Below are 19,134 nucleotides of genomic sequence, written 5' to 3' on the forward strand. Positions count from 1 at the left end.
ATAATTTAGGGACAAAAGTAGACGCAGCCAGAGGGAGCGTCTAACCCAACAGGGTGGGGACACAGGGAAATGATCTGAGAAGTCTTCCTGGAAAAGGTGTCTCCTGAGCTGTGATGTGGATTAGGAGTTAGCCAGGCCAAAGTAGGGGGAGATATGGGAGGGTGGCGGGGATGGGACGAGGGGCACATTCCCTTGCTGGGCTCTATGAGGCCTGAGAGCAAGTCTGTATGCTTACTCTTGTATCCCTTGTGCCTGGTACAGTGCCTGGACATAGTAGGTGTGCAACAAATTAAATTCAAAAACACCGGGCTATGTTCAGGAAACCATCAGTGATGCAGGAGATAGGGGATGGGGAGGGATGAGCTGGAGAGTTAGGCTGAGGTCAGATCGTGGAAGGCCTGGCCTTGCTGCCTCCCAATGGGCCAGAACTTTGCCCTCTAAGCTGGGGTGGGACATAGTCAGATTTTCCTTTTATACTGAGCTGGACACACTGCTGGAGACCTAGAGGCCACACAGCCAATGCTTGTTGAGCAAAGATTTGGTCACCTTCTACTGGTCCGTGTCTCTACCCTGGGTCTGAGAGGACACGATGTTGGCTCCATCCTGGACTTATTTCTGTGGACATGTCCTGTCTCAGCACCTAGCCTGGCCTGGCAGGGCTACATGTGGTGGAACGGGGAAGCCTGGGAGGCAGAGACAGCAAGTCAGATGTGCTGCTGTGCTGCAGCCACAGGGGAGGGATGCCCGGCTGTGGGGGCTGGCGGACGTCTGGAAGTCCTGCCTGACCCTCAGACTGAGGTCAATCTAGTAGGCCAAGTTCAGGTCACGGCTGACCAGAGGAAGACTGGAGCCCAAGATGGGAGGACAGACTTTTCCTTTTGTCTCCGCTGAGAAAGAAATCCTAGCCAGATTTCAGGTGCTTATGGTAGAGGCCAAAGGAATTGTGCTAAGAAGGGAGGTGGCTGTTTCTGCAGAAATCCACTCCTGTCCTGCAGGCAGAAAAGACTCTTCTTGCTAAGGCTTTCTATAAACCATTTAATACCTCCAGGGACCATCCAGGAAATGTGCTGGAGCACTGTTCCCACTTTTCCTTTGAGCCGGGAAAAGATGAACATGGGCCAGCTGGAGATGGGCCATGCTGGACTCTGCCCACTGTGGCTCTGAGAGGAGAGGGGATGCCTGGACTCCTGGGTCTCTCCTTTCCTCTGGCTGCTACTGGGTCCACTGGTGAGGGCCCTGGGTGTCTGGTCCCTGTGCCTGCAGAAGTTGGTTCTGTGGTGCAGGGGCTGCTCCAAGCCACTGTCCTAGAGCCCAGGTGATGGCAGCAGTCACTAGAAAAACCCCATAACGTTGTGTTTTTGGGTTTTTCTCTGGTTCCAAATTGTGGGTGGGGAAGCAGGTAGGCAAGAGCCCAAGCCTCCAGCCCCCCCGGGACCCTCTTAGCTGCCTGTTAGGAGTCTAGTAGCCTCACTTCCTGAGAGGTGTTTCTGATGGGGTGGGTGGTGTAGCAGAATGGAAAGAACTAGACACCGGCCTCAGCCTCCTTCCCTGAGCCTCAACTTGCCAGTGAGGATGGAGATCCTTAGATCCGCCTATTCAGAGACGAGTGGGACCCTGCCCCACCCCCCACTGGAAAGAAACCCACTGTGTCCTGGAAGAGTGTGACCCTCCCAAATAAAATATTAACAAGAGCAGCCCCTCTGTTCACCACGGAGCCCCCAAGATCCTAGTGAATTCATAATATTGCCACAGCAACCATTCATCCCTGTACAGCCCAGGGCGATGGAGACGGGGGAAAGGGACAAAGAGGTCCTTCTATTCTGCTGGTGACCTGCTCATCATTCTGGAGGATAAGCCTAATGGCAGGAGGGACAGCAGAAGGGATCTCTCTGATGACCAGGATATCTATGATGATGTTATGGGGTCACTGTTCATCAGGCTAAACCTTCTATGTGCATTATTCCATTCCATCTTCTCTTTAATCTTTTCAGATAGGCATTGTCATTATTATTCCCATTCTACAGAGGAAGAGGGTTAAGTCAACAGCCCAAGGTCACACAGCTAGCCTGTGGAAGGGGCAGAACTTGGATCTGGGGCTGTGAAGTCCTAACAAGTCCAGGGCAGGACTTATCCCGGCATTATCTTCAGAAACCTCAGTTTCCCCCGTGTGAAAAGCTCAGGGTGGCAAATGGAAGGATGTGTGTCACCAGCCGAGACCTCAGTGGTCACAGGACCCATGAGATCAGTCTTCATCTGCTGACTGCCTGCTCAGCGCCAGGCTCTATGCATCTTCGCACCACTCGCGAGGCAGCGCCTGTGGCTAGTGTCCCCCTTCACTCAAGGACACCCTTCTCCAACGAGGGGAGGAGATTTGCCTCAGTCCACCACCAGGAAGTGGCAGACCTGGGCTTAAGCCTGTACTTTTTCTCAGTCTCACTGTGGGTGTGGCGTCTCCAACCTGGAGGGAGGTCACTCAGCAGGGTGGGGTCACGGAGGGAGTGCTGTTCTCAGCAGTTGGCTCCCAACGCGCAGAGCTGCTAATTGTCCTCGCCCACAAGTCTGCTGCTGCAGCTCTACAGCTCAGCAGCTGGGCAGCTGCAGCTTCCCTAAGGTGCAGAGGGAACCAGCCACACCCAAGTCTTGGGCTAGCTAGGCCCTGGACCTCCCCCAAGTCCCCCCAGGGCCTGCAGTGATCAGGGTACCGCTGTGACATTCTGACCTGACTGCTTGATTCTGATGGCAGACTCTGTGCCCCAGGCAGGGGGCAGGGCCCCAGCTCAGTGGCACTGTGCGCAGGACACAGATTTCACTAGGACCACAGCACATCCCTGGTGCTGCCAGGGTGGTTCTTGCAGATGGTGAGCGGCCCTGGGTCAGGTTTCTATTCCTCCAGGCTTTTCATGGTACCGCAAAAGACGAGGCCCTGGGCTGGCTCCCGGCTCTTCCTTTACACGGGCTTGCTCTGGCCGTCCTTTGTACAGTTCTGGCAGACTGGATTTCTCTCTCCTCAAAACTGCTCATTTCTAGTCTCTCTTTCGTTGTCCCTTTTACTAACACTGGTTTGCTCTGGTTTACCCTTCAGGGCTCAGCCCTTCCGTTTGGATACTCTCATCCTTCTTTCTTTTTAGCTGAAGTCCTTTCACTAACTGCTGGCTTCCAGTCTGAGAGCATGCTTATGCATGAAAGGAATGATCTACACAGTGGGGATCATTGATATTGACAATACTGTATTGTGTCAAATCTAAGATATCGTTGATTCAAAGACACATCCTTGCTCCATGTATCACTAAGAAAGAAAGAGCTGCCAATTAAAGTGTGATATTGAGTGTAAGAGGCACCCCAATTTTAGAGATGTTAAACTGTGAAAAAGATGTGCATTTAGAATCACTAAAACACAAAATGCAGAGATGTTTACAAATACAACATAGAGGACTGTTTATACTACTCTGTTACAGGAGTCACCATTGACAACAATTCCCAACCTGCCTTGTGTTGTTGAGTTGAGAGTATCAACAAAGAGGAAAAACCCAAGGATAGCCCTTGCCTGACAGAGTGTCTCCAGGACATTTCATAAGATCCTAGCATGTTATTGCTGACGAGAACTTGTCCTGACTGGTCCCAGGAATTTGCTGGGGAATGTTTGAAAAAATGTGCTGCTGAACTCCATCCCCAATCTACGGAGTTTAAATCTCTGGGGGTGAGGCCCAGGAATCTCGACTTCACAAAACTCCTCTCCCACCTCCTCATTTATCGTGGAGAAGACCAAGCTCAGGGAGGGGAGGGGACCAGGCCAGCGAAAACAGGTGCTGATCTGCATCCGCAGACCCTGAGGAGTTCCACATGAACTCCAAGTCCAGCACTCTTTTCACTATCCTCTCTTCCCTCTTTCCCTTCAGAGGACCCTGCCTGCACCGCAGTTCAAGGGCCTTGGACTCTGCATTTCCAGGGCACTGGGAGGTAACTTAGTCATGGTCCATTTCATGTAGCAGGAGTCCAGTAGCTTTCCTTTGATGGATGGACTGTTTAACTGGGCAAACGTTGATAAGCACCTGCTGGGAGCCCTACACAGTCCCAGTGTGAGGAGGGTCCTTGGTTCCCGGCAGGTCTGGGTCTCCACAGCGCCACCCTCATGGAGACACTACGCCAACGCACTGAGGAGCCACGGCCACATGGGTGCGCCCTCGCTGAGGTGGCATCTCCTTCTTGCAGGGCGCGTGGGAGCAGTGCCAGCTTCTGAAGACTGTCTCGGTGTTCGCCCGCTGCCACCCTCTGGTGGACCCCGAGCCTTTCGTGGCCCTGTGTGAAAAGAGCCTGTGCCCGTGTGCCCAGGGGCTGCAGTGCCCTTGTGCGGCCCTCCTGGAGTACGCCCGGGCCTGCGCCCAGCAGGGGATGGTGTTGTACGGCTGGACAGACCACAGCGCATGCCGTGAGTCAGTCAGGGTGTCTCCCCGCTGGGGAGGCGCGCTGGGGCTGGGGCTGGGCCCAGGGCTGGGTGGTGTCTGTCCTGGGGTGTCGCTAGGAAGCTCTGGGGCTGTGTCACACTCGTGCACCTTTCCCACACCCCAACCAGCCTGTGCCTGCCAGGCCGCCACGTTCCCGGGCCCGGTCCCTGCACGGCTCCTGCCCTCTGCCACCTGGTCATGGAGCGCTGCCCGCAGTGGGAGTCCCCTCCCTTAAAAACTGGGGTGAGGCTTGAAAGGCCTTCCCAAGGTGCCTGTGTCATTTCTCCTCCCTTGGTTACCCGTGAGTCCCTCAGGAAATCCATCCCCTGGACTCGAAAAACGTTCTCCGCCTCCGACCGGAATCTCAGCAGCTGCATGAATCAGTTAATGTCTGCCGACTGCCTGTCTGAGTGGACGAGCAGCGAGTGGACCAAACTGTCCACGGGTCATCTCGGAGATCCTGGCAGGCTTTCGCTACGTTCTTCCCTTTCATTAAACCAGCCTTCTCTCCTCCGGGCACAACAATCCCTGTTCCTCCCCCCTCACTTCGTGGTGCCCGTGGCTTTGATCTTCTTATCTCATGGGTCCCTAGTCCTTGTCATTGTCATCATCCCCAAATTATCATGATTAAGTCAGAGCTTCCCCCGTCACCTTGCAAGAAGCCTCCTCTCTCCCCAGACTTTCCACGTGCACATAGACAGCCAGTCTGCAATAATTATGCAGACTGTCTGGACTGATAGAGACAGGAGAGTGGGCCAAATATTTACACTACACACACGTTTTCCAGTTTGTGTTTTTTTAGCTTATAAATTAGAGCTTTTCATCTTTGCTCTGCGGGTGTGAGAAAGGTGGCTATTAGCAGCAGGGTTCTCCTCTATAAGGCAAGTGGCTGTTTTTTTTTGGTTTTTGAAGGTAGGGTGGGGGAATACCTGAGGTATTTTGGAGGAGAAGGGGTTGGGGGCAATTGTTTGGTGTTGTGAAGCCCAGAAAAGAGAGTTGGTGTGTTCTGGTCCTTCAGTCAGCCTGAGCGTCAGTCAGCCACGGGGTGGAGAGAGAAAGGAGAGCCAGTCCTGCCCACGAGGAGCTGGGTCCAGAGGGGAGCACAGGTGCTTAGGTGACAAGGCTCCGAGGGCAGTCCTGCCCCACAGTGGAAATAAATACAGAATGAACGTCACCGTGTGGAGAAAGTGGGCATGAATGATATGTGCCCCGTGCCGGGTGGGGCATTTGATGGGGGCCGATTTCACGAGGAAGAGGAGCCCCCAGAGGAGAGATGTGGTGGAGGACACGATTTCTCCGTGCTTGGTCCCAGGAGGCCATTCATTTTCAGCCCAGCGGAGCCTGGTATCACCCAGAGAGGGTTTTAGGTGAAAGAGACAGAGCAGAGAGGAGCAAAAGAATGCCAGGTTGTTCATGGAGAGCAGATGACCAAGGGGGAAGGGAGGTGGTCCAGGTGACCTCTCTGAGTCTTAGCCAGGGCCTCTCAAGATGGAAGATGTTCCTTCAGGGGAGGGGCGGTTGGGTGGGGCAGCCTTGGAGGAGATGTTGGCCATTGGGGTGGGGATGGCTCCTGGGTCCCTGGAGACAGAAGAGGACAAAGAGGACACGGAGGCACTGTGTACGGCGTGGCCTGTTAGATGCTGCCCTGGAGCGAGCTGCGCTGGAGAGACGACTGAGGTTTCTGTTTCAGGACCGGCCTGCCCCGCTGGCATGGAGTACAAGGAGTGTGTGTCCCCTTGCGCCCGAACCTGCCAGAGCCTTCACATCAATGAAGTGTGTCAGGAGAAATGTGTGGATGGCTGCAGCTGCCCTGGTAATAAACTTCCCACTTTATTTACAGATCTGAGACCTTGCCAGTGCCCTTGGCTTGGGGAAGCCAGATGAAGGCCACTTGTGTTTATTCCCCTTTGCTGAAATCAGAGGCCTTTTATTTATTTTTTAAAACTCTTTGCACAGAGTGATCAGGATTGAGCTGGTATTTATTTTTAATTTATGTTTTCCTGTTGTACGTACTGTATCCACGAGATTACATGTGTCTAGGCAAGAGAAGGATGGTCTGGGCTCCATCAGTAACTTTGTGTGGGGAGCACATGGCCCAATCTGAGCTGCTGTTTTCTTTTCTTAGTTAACTGTCAGGGAACTGATCTGGGAGAAAGGTATTTTAAAATGTTTCCTGGGTTTGACATGTGAGCTCAGCCAAAAAGGAGCTTTATACTAGAATATCTTTCTCAGGAGAGACTTGGTGAGCTTTTGGTGAAAAATACCATTTAATTATTGAGGGTGAGTCCTGTGTTTTCGATTCATGACTTCTCTACTGGAATACTTTGCACTAAACTCTTGGATCCATTTCTTCATCTGGGGAATGGAGATGAATAATCTCCTCCCCATCTCCCATTGCGTTAGTGAAAAAGGTGAACGTCACACAAGTTCTTTGAGCTTCCTAGAAGAAGCCCTCAGCCTAGACTCATGACTTCCCTACTGGAAGACATTGAACAAAGCTCACTCCCTTATTTCTTCACCGGTAGAGTGGAGGCTAATAACCCCCCTCCCTCTTATGGCACTAAGTTGAAAGACAACCTCACAGAACCGGTTTTTTGAGCTTCCTGGAAGAAGCCCTAAATGAATAACAACCTATGGGGGTTCTAGAGTTGTGAGATGAGTGATCTTGATGACAAGGCTGAATCTTTGCCTTCATGCCCTTGATGCCAGAGGGACAGCTCCTTGATGAAGGCCGCTGTGTGGAAAGTGCCGAGTGTTCCTGTGTGCATTCTGGGAAGCGGTACCCTCCAGGCGCCTCCCTCTCACAAGACTGCAACACCTGGTAATTGGGGCTGTGCAGTGTGGTCTGGGCGAGCTGCCAGGGGCTGTGGGAGGGGAAGCTGGGGCAGTGGCAGGTGGAACAGGAGCTGGCCTGGGCTGAGGGAGAAGAGGTTGAGATGAGGGGTGGTTTGGGGAAGGGCGTGGAAGTCAATGATGGGGAGCAAGAATTATATTACAGATATGCCTAGAGGAGGTGGAGGGTTGGGGAGAGAAGGACTCTTTACATGCAAACAGCATCTCTAGCTTTCCCCTCAAGTTATGCTTTAATAGACGACTCTGTCTCCCTGAAGAGGGACTAAATAACAGTCACCAAGCCACACACAGTTCTTGTCTCCTTGAGATCTTCTATCTACCAGGTGGAAGGAGGCAGCAGGCCTGAGCTCCACGGCTTTCTGCAGTGGGCCAGGCCCAGCCGGGGCTGCTCTCTCTGCTCAGCTCAAGGCATTTCCTCGAGAAACTCCTCTGGAGGTTTCCTCTGGCTAACTTCACCTGCCCTCTGCACATGGGGAAACTAACTCCTTGTTTCATCTCCAGGCCTCTTCCCTTTCTGTCTTTCCTGCTTGGCAGTCTTCCGGGAGTCTCCGTGGGCTGCCCAAAGTGGTTCTGGGTGTTAACCCTTTCAACAGCCCTCCCTTCCTCTCTTCCACCGGCTGTGTGTGTGTGTGTGTGTATGTGTGTGTGTGTGTGTAGGAGTTTGCCTGCTTAGTGCCTGGGTGCATTTTCATGGGCAATGGATCCCCTAGGTTTTTTTCTTCTATCTCCATCAGGGTTTCTTCCCCTCGGCAGTAACTCCAGGATTCCCCTGTGGCCAAAGCCCTGTCTGGTACACCTTTAACCTCATAAAGATGCCTCTAGCATCAGCTCCTTTCTCTCCCAGATCCCTTCCTTTGGGGGCTATGGTGCCTGTGGTGAGCTCTAAATCTGGTCATGTACCATGTGTTTGCAGAACTACCCATGACCTGTGCATCTCTCCCCAATAGCATTTGCCGGAATAGCCTGTGGATCTGCAGCAATGAAGAATGCCCAGGTAGGTGACCTTTTGGTCATTCCCTACCCTCTTTGAGTGGAGAAGTATGTCCTCCCTTACAAGACAGGGAGGGCCACACATCAAGGCACAGAGAAAGTGGCCTCTCTGCACAGGCTGGGTACAAACCCCTGACACCAACTCTGGTTTCAGATACCAGCTGTGCCAACCCACTTGCAGGCCAGCAGAGGGAAGCCCTTCAGTAGCCGAAAGGGGAGAATGCACCTGGGCTAAGGTTTTATTGTCTTTTTCTCACCACCTCTTTGCTTAAAGGAGTAGGTTGAATGAGCTGTAAGAACTGTATGGTCATGGTTGACTAAACAAAGATGATGCAAGTTCTTTGGAAAATTAAGAGGAAGTAGGGCCTTGTAATTCTTTAAGCTTGAAGTGAGAATATTCTGGAATGCCTGATATGAAGACCTTGGCATGGTCCAAGAGCTAGGAAAATTAGGCCACCAAATGATTCCCCCTACCTTGTCCCTACCCTGGAAAAATCTGTTTAGGAAAAGTTGCCTTATAAACTCTGCCCTTTACTTTCTCCTCTGTTTGGCCCCAACTCTATTCTATTTACTGCGAACTTTGCCCATTCGAAGCTCCCCTTGTGCCTCACCCCCAGGACCCAGCTCTTCTCCTGATAGTTTTCCCTTTTGTGGTCACTCATGTGATATTTGCTATGTATTGGGCACTGTGCTAAGCACTTTACACGTACAACCTCATCACAACAACTTTTGAGGCAGGTACAATTTATTCTTATTTTACAAAAGAGGTAACAGACCCAGAGAGGTTAAATAACTTGCCCAAAGTCACACCGCCACTAAGAGACAGAGACAGGACTCAAACTCACAACTGCCTGACTTCTACTTTTGCTCTTCCTTTAAGTATCCTTCCTAGTCCTTGATTTGTCCCTTTGCAGAAGGATATTAGCCATCCTTCGTGAGCTCTGGAGAGGCCCTCACTTAATTAAAGACAAGCTCAGCCTCAGCTCGCATGCTGGACACTACTTTGTGGGTCCCCATGTTTGTAGAATGCAATAAAAAATGGCAAAGCAAACAGCCAGATGGCCAGGCTCCCCTCCCCCTGGCCCCAAGAGGCCACGCTAGCTTTGGTGGGCTGGGAGAAGGTTGAGCTTGGATACCTGGGATCATATTTTGGGTCTACAGCTTTAGGGTTACTTTGGACCTTTCCCAAGTCCCTCTATACTGGGAAAATTCTGAAACTAGATGGAAAGTGGACACTATGGCGATGTCAATTAGTCTAGCCCGGGGATAGCCAGCCAGCCAGTTTATCTTCTGTGCAATTCTTGAAGGAAGCACAAAGGACAGAAGATTGCTCTTGTAAGTGATATCAATGCTCCAATTTAACATAATCACACCCTGTGAAAGACCTAAGGAGCCCTTTGAAAGACATATGAGGTTGGTGTAACTAACCTATGAAAAAAAGAAATAACTAAAGAATAAGCACTCATTGTATAAGATCTGTGAGCCTCAGTAGATGGAATTAGGAATTCAATTTATTTAGTTTTGTCAGATTGACTACCAGATTAGGAATTCTTAATAATCACTTTCTACAGAGAGGGTCTTCTATCCATCCATCTATCCAATCATCCATCCATCCATCCATCTATCCATCAAACAATTATTTGAACACCCACTGTGTACATGATGGAATGCTTGGTCTGGGGCAGATGATACCATCTCCTGGTCTTCAATTCAAAATAGAGAAGATAGCTTTGCTAAGGATGCAAGAAATTTTCTTGATGCCTTGATGGGAACATAACCAGTTCCAATGCTGTAGACAACGCTGTGGGTGATTTGATATTTTGCCAACAAAACCACTAAGCTCTTGCTCTGCATACTTAAAGCCTCTGACTCTCTTTCTAGTTCTGGAGTTTAGTTTATCATTGCTTCCAAATCCATTTCTACCTACAGCACACAGGCATACAGTCATGCGTCCCTTAACGACAGGGATATGTTCAGAGAAATGCGTCGTTAGGCAATTCGGTCATTGTGTGATCATAGAGTGTGCTTACACAAACCTAGATGGTATAGCCTACCACACACCTAGGCTATACGGTACTAATCTAATAGGACCACTGTTGTGTATGTGATCTGTTGTTGACTGAGACATCGTGAAGCGGCGCATAACTATATTTCTACAACTTGACGTGATTCAGCTGGCAGTGGTCCAGCTTAAGTGGCTATCTTATGCCCTCAGTGTGATGATTGCTGATAGAGCTTCTGATGCGAAGGTTCTGGAAGGGTATATGCTGGGCTCTGCTAGTAAAGCAAAGAGCAGGCTGCGGCTCCTCTGCAGTCCCTGGAGGAGTTGACATTGTGAGTCTTAGAAATAGAGAGCTGGGTTTTGATTCTCTGGAATAAGATGAGAGTATATTAGTTGTCTATTGCTGTGTAACAAATTACCTCCAAACTTAACAGTTTCAAACAACAAACATTTATCGTCTCTGAGTTTCTGTATGTCAGGAATTTGGGTGTGGTTAGTTGGGTGCCTCTGGCCCAAAGGCTCTCAGGAAGTGGCAGTCAAGCTATTGTCTGGGGCTGTGGTCTTATCTGAAGGCTCCACTGGGGCTGAATGAGGGGCATCACTTTCACGCTCACTCATGTTATGGTTGGCAGGCCTCGGTACCTCACTGTGTGGACCCCTCCATGGGGCTGCCTCATGACACGACAGCTGGTTTCCTCTAGGGTGAGTGACCTCAGAGAGAGTGAGGGAGAGCTGCCAACAGAAGCCACTGTCTTTTGAAAACCTAGCCTGCAAAGTGACATCCTTCACTCTGCTGTATTTTATTCGCTAGAAACAAGTCAGCATGTCCAGTCTACACTCAGGTGAGGGGTCACACAAGGACATAGATACAGGAGGTGGGGACTATGAGGGGGCAACTTAGAGGTTGCCTAGCACAGAAGGTATTGTGTATGGGTGGTGGGAGGGAGAAAAAGTTGGCCAGGGGAGCAGCAGTCTATATGGGGAGGGGCGGGGGACATATTCCTTAGGCCTTTGTTGCTCACTGCACACCTCTACTTTCTGGTTAGGAATTAGGGCAGCCCCAGGCAAAACTGTGGTTTCGCCACAGCCTGCGGACTTCCCTTTCTGTAATCCTGAGCCTCTCTTCTCTTCTTCTGCCAAACATGCCTCCCAGAGAAGCACTGCTAATTCAGTTCCCACTGAACTCTACACATTCAGTTGGTAAACGTGGAGAGGCATTCCTGTTAATAGGTACTATTCCTCCAGCAGATAGAGCTCTGGGTATAGAATTTCAAACTCCTGACGGAAGAGTGTGGAAGGTACTTTTCTGGAGCTGGGAAGACGTGAGTGGAGGGCTTTTCATCTGTGGCCCCAATCCTATGAGTGTGGAAAGGTAGCACAGTACCGGGGTGGAGCATGGGCTGTGGACTCAGGCCGCCTGGTTGGAATTCCAGTTCCAACACTCACTACCCTGGTGACTTTTGGCAAACTGCTTAATCATTGGCAGTATCAGTTTCCCAATCTGTAAAACAGGGATGAAGACAGCAGCTTCATCCCATGGCAGCTGTTGTTACCTGGCACACAGCACACACTCAATAAATGTTAGCCGTTTCCATCTTTACAGCCACAGGTGTTTGGTTTAGCAGGAACAGAGAAGGACTGAGACCCAGGCACAAAGGAGCCTGGAATGCGGAGCGGGGGTGTGAGGCGGGGTGTGGCTGGGGCAGCTGGGGCAGGTGGGGCAGGAGGGTAAGAGAGCCAGAGCCCTCCCTGGGCTTGGCGGGGTGGGAGGCCCATGGACCTGCCTGGTCTGGAGGGGGAGGGGAGGGCCTTGGTGTAACTCATTACTCATTTGGTTCCGGATAATTTCTGATACATTCTAACACAGCCCTGTAATAAGTCAACCTTGGGATTCAAACTGTCTCTTCTGAAGCCTCCAGGAAGGAAGATAAAATTCTTTCCTGGCTAATAGAGACAGTGACCAGTAAACCAGGGCCGATGCCTCTCCAGGAAGACCGTGCGTTTCTAGGGACCTGGGCTCACCCAGTTCATGGAAGGTCTCCTGTGGCCTGCCCTGGCCCATGCTGGGGTTTCTGGAGTTGCACCAGCCCTCCTTCAGGCCAGGCCAGCACATCCCCTCTCATACCCAAGGCTTTCCTCCACTCAGTCTCCATCTCCAGACCCAGTAGTATCTGGGTCTCGGCCCTAAAGATTTGGCTGATAAGAAACTGCAGGAGCCAACCCATGAGGCAGTGCTGGGTGGCGTCAAGTGCTTTGGGCTCTAGAGGCAGACAGAATGCCCGTGTTCAGATCCCTGTTTGACTACTTTGGGGCTTTGGGTGAGAGTTTCTCTGTGCTTTCGTTTCCTCATCTGTAAAGTGAGGATGACAACGACCACCTCATGGGAGCAGTAAATGATGGTACTCAGGGAGCACTTAGCAGTGCATCTTGCACATTTGGTGGAGATTACGTTATTGTGATTTAGAGGCAGGCTTTGGTGGAAATTTATGTCAGGAGGAAGTCTGAGTTGCTTTGCTGAAGGCCTGTGGGCTGGCACTTCTGTAGCCATGTGGAAAGGATGGGAGCAAAGGAGCTGAGCAGGGCAGCCCCGGCAGGACTCACTCACTGTCTGCAACAGGGTTTGTGTAGAAGATGTAATGAGTTTCCATTAAATGAGAGATTTCTTTTTTTTTTTTTTCATGAGGGAGGATCTTTATTCATGTAGGAGTGGATCTGCTTTAACTTCTGGCTGTTCTACTTTTATTCTATTCTAAGAATTATCTGCTTTTCATTCATTCATCAAACTTTTCCTGCCTGCCTACTCTGTCTGTGCTGGGCCAGCCCTTTCTCAGGGGCTGCCTTTTGCTCATCCACCGTCCAACTGGGAGTGTCCTGAGTGTCCCTCTCTGGGCAGACGATGGGTGAGCATAGCCCTGTGGCCCATTGTGCTGCCTAACATTGCAGCTCCCAGAGCCAACCGTGCCCAGCAGCCCACCCATCTGTGTTCCTGGGTTTCCTGTGCTTACAGTGCCATCGCTCAACTGCACCAAGGAGATAAGCTAAATGCAACATTTAGACTTCTGATTCCTGGGAACCTGTGGAACAGGTCAGTGGGGGCAGAGCAGGAAATCAGATCGGAGGATTAGATTCTCGCCCTGAAACTTTTGCTTTCAAATGTTTGCACATTTTCTCGTTGACTCCTCTTTTTCTGGGCATTGTCAAAGATAATGGAAGTCCAACTTCTTACTCAGACAGGAGTGCTCTTGAGAAAACAGAGACAGGTTGGGAGAAGAATTCCCACTTATTTTACTGCAACGGGGTCAAGACATTTGACACAAAGGACCGCATCGCTCTGTTTGTGGAATGATGCTGGGTTCTGAAAAACAGCCGTCTGAGAAATGCTTTCCTGCGACATCGTGGGTTCGCGATCCAGCACATTTGCGCTCAGCAGGATGACTCCAGCCCCCATCTCCTTGCCTGTGCTGCTCTGACTTCCACAGCAGTGACCGCTCACTCTTGCCCTTCCTGGGGGGCAATGCAGTGGGAAGGCGTGGTCTATTTCTACTCACACCACTTCTCACCCCAAATATGTGTGGTTTTTTCCTCCACACCAACGTATTCTCTGACTTTCCGGACACCAACCAGGCGTCCTGCAATTCAATTCAATTCTGACACTTCCTGGAGTTAGTGTGGACCCCACAAGATGGCCCCCACCTCAGACACCAATCACAGGTATCCGGCCCCAGGGTAGCTGCTTCTGTCTGACTTAGCTACAAATTGGGGGTTCCCACAACGCCCTGCTTAGCTTTGATAATTTGCTAGAATGGCTCACAGAACTCAGGCAAACACTTCACTTACTATTACAGGTTTATCATAAAGGATGTTGTAAAGGACACAAGTGAGCAGCCAGATGGAGGGTACATGAAGGGTCCTGAGGGTCCGGAAGGGTACTTAGCACAGGAGCTTCTGTCCCCGTGGAGTCGAGGGGCGCCACCCTCCTGCGCGTACATATGCTCACCAACAGGGAAGCTCTCCAAACCCTGTTGTTTAGGGGTTCTTACGGAGGTTTTATTTTGTAGGCGTGATTAATTAACTCAGTCTCCAGCCACTCTTCCCTCCCTGGAGGTTGGGGGATGGGGCTGAAAATTCCAAATCTCTAGTCATGCCTTGGTCTTTCTGGCGACCACCTCCCCTCCTGCAGCTGTCTCGGGGCCCCCAAGAATGGCTTCATTAGAACAGAAGATGCTCCTATCATCCAGGAAATTCCAGGGATTTTAGAAGCTCTGTGTCAGGAATCAGAGACAAAGACCAAATATGTATTTCTTATTATCGCAGAAGGTGATGCTCACGAGAATGATCTGCAGCCTCCCTGCAGTCCCTTAATTTCTTCTGGGCTGAGCATGCCCTCCTGGCTGATGCCATCCTGGAAGGGGTCAGCTGCCCTTGTGGCCAGGCAGAGGGACGCTCACCGTAACCCGGGATTACTTACCCCTACCTCAGCCTTCGGACACATATCAGAGACAGGCGCACACCTGGATCCAGAGCTGTGCGCTCTGCCCCGGCCACTGACTGTGCCAGCTGTGCCTTTTGGGGCAAATTTGGGCACGGGGTGGCAGGCACTGGGGGCCCCTGGGACTTGGCTTTGACAGATGGGCAGCTGGGATCTCCCTGAAGCATTTGGGAACCCACTGACTGTGTGGCAGGGCCCAGCGTCAGCCCCTGGAGATGGGGCCAGGTGGGACTGGCTCTAAGACCCTCTTAGGGGGCACTTCGGGTTTAGAGCACATCAGTGCTATGGACAAGAAGTCGCTGCTGTTTGGAGGTCAGGGGTGGCTGAGTGAGGCAGGAGGGCCCCCTACTTTATGGGATGGCCGTGTTGTGTGTACATGTTTATTTTTCTATAGAGTAGAAGGCAAAGATGAGAGAAAATACATAAAGGAAGGTTGGGAAGGGATCCAGATGCCTGTTTCAGCTTCAATGGGTCCATTGTGAGCCCTGGAGATGGGGTTGCCCTGAGCTGGGGCGGGGATGATGGGGAATCACTGGGGACGTTGGCAGACAGCCCCCTGCATGGATACTTTTCAGGATATGTGATCTCTGGTCCGAGGTGCATTGGGTCAGTGGTAGGGGGCCTGGGCTGGGGCCTGGGGGAGGATGGAGTGGTGTTTGGGTGGGGGGTGAATTGAGGGCCCTGAGCAGCAGGGTGATGAAGGGGAGTCCTCGTACCCACCCACAGACGTGTCAGCCTGGGCTGGGGAGCTGGCTTGGGCGGTGGTGAGATCATGGACAGATGGCTTCCTGGCCCCGCATTGGCCCCAATTGAAGTCACAGCTTAGACTTGCCTATGAGGAGGCCTTAGAGCCGCCCCTCAGCTGAGGGGGTGACATGGGGCTGGGGCCTCTGCACTGCTGAGCTCAGAGAGTGCCCCGCCTCACCCCTCCCTCATCACCCCTGTGGCTGCCCGTCTGCACACTTGCCCCCAGGGACTCTCCCAGGTGGGGCCGTGTCCAGGGGACATGTCCCCACAATGTCAGTGCAGAGAAAGGCCTCTCCCTGGGCCAAGCACTCTGCAGGCTCGAGGCCTCTGACCCAGCAGAGCCAGAACCCGTGGGAGCAGCTGTGGGGAAGGCTGGGAGCCACAGTGAACGGAGAGCCAGGAGCTGCGGGTTCTGGTCCAGGTTCTGCTGTGCCTGAGTGTGGCTCTGCCCCTTCCCATAGTTGCCCAGTTGATAAAATGAGGCATTGACCTAAACCATCCAGCTCTGACCCCTCTTAGTTTGAGGAGTGAGACCTGACAGGATCCTCCTCTAGAGGTCGTTTTTGGACTGGTGTGCAGAAATGATGTCTGTGGAGTTTCGGTGGAGGGCGCCCAGCTCGTAGCGCATTCCGCGTTTGCGGAGACCCCCGGAGACCTCCCGCCTCCTCCCGTTCTTCCCCCCTTTCTCTGTGTCCCTCCAGGGGAGTGTCTCGTCACAGGACAGTCCCACTTCAAGAGCTTTGACAACAGGTACTTCACCTTCAGTGGGGTCTGCCAGTACCTGCTGGCCCGAGACTGCCAGGACCACTCCTTCTCCATCATCATAGAGACCGTCCAGGTGAGCTCTGCCAGCCGGCCGGTCAGGAGGCAGCCTGAGGTGGCTGACCGGAGCCAGGGTGAGAGGGAGCTCCCTGTGATGGCATGGGCAATTACTTTTCTGGGTAGGAGGGAGCCCCCTTCTTCTAGGCTTCAGTTAGCGCCTCATTCTTCCAGAAACCCAGACCATCCCTCTATCCCTCCACGTAGAGAGAAGGCAACCCGCCCATCAATGGTGCACACTCAGCTCCACGTCCAGGAGCAGCAGCCCCTTCAGCTCTAGTCTATTGCCCCCAGAGCTAAACCTCTGCTGTTTGGAGCTGGGGGTGACTGTGGTGGGGACAAGGAGGGCCAGTCTCCTTAACTGAGCTGCTGAGGTACATGTGTGTGCTTCCTTTCCCTGGAGAATGGAGCAACAGATATACAGAGTGCATAGGTCCCCCGAGGATGGAGGTCCCTGATTCCCTTTGGAACGATAGACTCAAGGAACAAGATGAGCCAGAGGCCTGGAGTCCTTATAAAGGACCAGACCAGGATGGGCAAGGGTGTGGGAGCCACGGGAAGCAGGGCGGGGGTCAGGGCTGGGCTCAGGGCCTTCTGGTCCCACCGCTCCAGGGGCCACATTCACAGAGGTCATTCTGTGAGAAGGCACTGGTTCCATGTGAGAGGCCAGAGGCTGTCTGGGACTGGGGTCTTTCTCTGAGTGAATGGGCTCTGGGCTGTCAGGAGTGTGGTGACGTCACTCTGTGGACCCCTCCTGGCAGTGTGCCGACGATCCCGATGCTGTCTGCACCCGCTCCGTCACTGTCCGCCTGCCCAGCCTGCACAGCGGCCTCCTGAAGCTGAAGCACGGGGGTGGAGTTGCCATGGATGGTCAGGACGTCCAGATCCCCCTCCTGCAAGGTGGGCTCCCTGCTCCTCCACCCGGCCTAGGGCTGGTTGCAGGGAGGCTGCTCACCCCTCAGCACCCCGCCCCTCAGCAGTGCTCACTGCCCACGTCTTCTGTGGAAATGTGAGAGAGAGCTATCTTTGGAGGGCAGGCTGGGTATCCTCGGCATGCATCTTTGCAAGAAAGGAAGGCTTCCCGGAGGAGGAGGACGAGCAGAGGAAGCTGACTGGATGCCTGGGGACGAGCAGGCTGCTCCAGGCCTGGGACAGAGTGTAGAGGGGAAAAGGGAACCAAGAGGATTTTCACGTGGCTTGAGCCAAAGGGGCAAGTCAAGGGTTGGGTGTGGTGGTTCTGGTTCTACTTTGAGGTGGGAAAGGAGCAGAGGCTGACACTGAGAGGTCACGGGGGTGGCTGGTCATAGGTCGGACCAGAGAATGTCATCTGGGCAAAGCCAGGTGACCCTGTGGCCTGTGGGAGAAACCTCCCTTTGCTGGGTTGCACCACACCCTTTTGCACTGCATAATCCCCACAACCCCCCTCAGAGTGGTCCTTAGACCACTCCCCTCTTCTTCTCCATGACCACGGGCCGCCCTGTGGCCCGTTGTCATGACACTGCACACAGCAGGGGAGCTTGGGCTAGTGGACACACAGCATGTCCGTGTGTGTTTAATGCTGTGTGTCTCCCCACAAGATGATTCCTTCCTCCAGGCAAAAGGTACGCCTCCTACCTTGTCTCCAGCGAGGACTGCTGTCTTCGGCTTTGCACACAGCATCACTCAGCTATGAGGACTGAGTAACTCAGCCTGGAAGCGGTGTGCAGCGGCAGGGGGGCCCGGGGAATGCTCAGGCTTTAGGGGTCCAGTGGGAGACGGATCCCTTGACCTCAGGGCACCTGCCAAGCTAAGGATGCAGGAGCTCTGCCGCCCTCTTGTGGCAGTAGGGGGAATGGCAGGCTACCACAGGGATAGGTGGCTCCTTCCTAGGGAGCCCTTCCTCCTGAGACCCCCTTAAGCCTCATGGACATCCCTGTCTGCCCCCTAACTCCTTGCTGTTCATTGCTACAGTCCTTTGTGAGATACCCCTTCTCTCCGCAGGATACATCTGCTTGCCCACCCTGCCCCTCCCCCCATCTCATCCTAAACCCCGTCCCTGCTCGGTTCCAGGTGACCTCCGCATCCAGCACACAGTGATGGGCTCCGTGCGCCTCAGCTACGGAGAGGACCTGCAGATGGACTGGGACGGCCGCGGGAGGCTGCTGGTGAAGGTAGGTCCCCTCTCCAGCACTGCCTCTCCGCAGCCGCCCTTACAAAGTGCCCCTTGTGCTCTAGGGTGGCTTGTGTGGTGGGAGGAGAATTCCTTTCTCCCCAGACCCTATGCCCCCAGACGGAGGAACAGGCCCCTCTTGTTTACGGGAAACTGGTGTTTGCTGTCTGGATGCCCCTTGTTGGCCTGGGGGTTCTCACTTCTGGTGCCTCCAGAGGGGGCGGGCTCTTGCCGGCTGGGAAGGCGACAGACTTGCTGCCTGGCCTCCCGGCTGCCACAGGGCCTGGGAGTGGGGGGTGACCCCCGGGGTGCCCACTGTGGGTGGCAAGGGAAGAACCAGATTGGGACTCACAGCTGAGACCCTGTGTGGTGCGCTGTGGGGGACAAATCTGCCGGCTGCCTGTGAAAGGGCTGCCACATCCCTCACCGGGTCCCCGGGCCTCTGCAGCCTGTGGTCACCTCCTCTCGTCTCTGTGGGCCTGGAGTCACATTTAGATAACCATCCATACACTTCGCAGGGCTTCCATATACTTTTGTTCTCTGGAAATTTCCCTAGCAGGTGGGCAGTGCAGACATTATCACTGCCACTTTATAAATGAAGCAACCAAGGCTCAGGGGGTTGGGAGATGTGCCCAGCAAGACG

The 19,134-nt window shown here is 53.0% G+C and overlaps 1 protein-coding gene across 1 annotated transcript in view; it reads left to right on the plus strand.

Annotated features, from left to right (window-relative positions):
- VWF (von Willebrand factor) overlaps nt 1-19,134 on the plus strand; it is a 152,692-nt gene that overhangs the window by 37,809 nt on the left and 95,749 nt on the right. The window contains exons 7-13 of the mRNA XM_058559008.1: nt 4,210-4,426; nt 6,133-6,255; nt 7,152-7,263; nt 8,243-8,289; nt 16,225-16,361; nt 17,104-17,242; nt 18,392-18,492. Of these exons, the coding sequence (XP_058414991.1) occupies nt 4,210-4,426; nt 6,133-6,255; nt 7,152-7,263; nt 8,243-8,289; nt 16,225-16,361; nt 17,104-17,242; nt 18,392-18,492 (876 nt within the window). The remainder of the gene's footprint in view (nt 1-4,209; nt 4,427-6,132; nt 6,256-7,151; nt 7,264-8,242; nt 8,290-16,224; nt 16,362-17,103; nt 17,243-18,391; nt 18,493-19,134) is intronic.

This window comes from Diceros bicornis, chromosome 17, assembly GCF_020826845.1.
Source record: "Diceros bicornis minor isolate mBicDic1 chromosome 17, mDicBic1.mat.cur, whole genome shotgun sequence".
Lineage (NCBI taxonomy): Eukaryota > Metazoa > Chordata > Mammalia > Perissodactyla > Rhinocerotidae > Diceros > Diceros bicornis.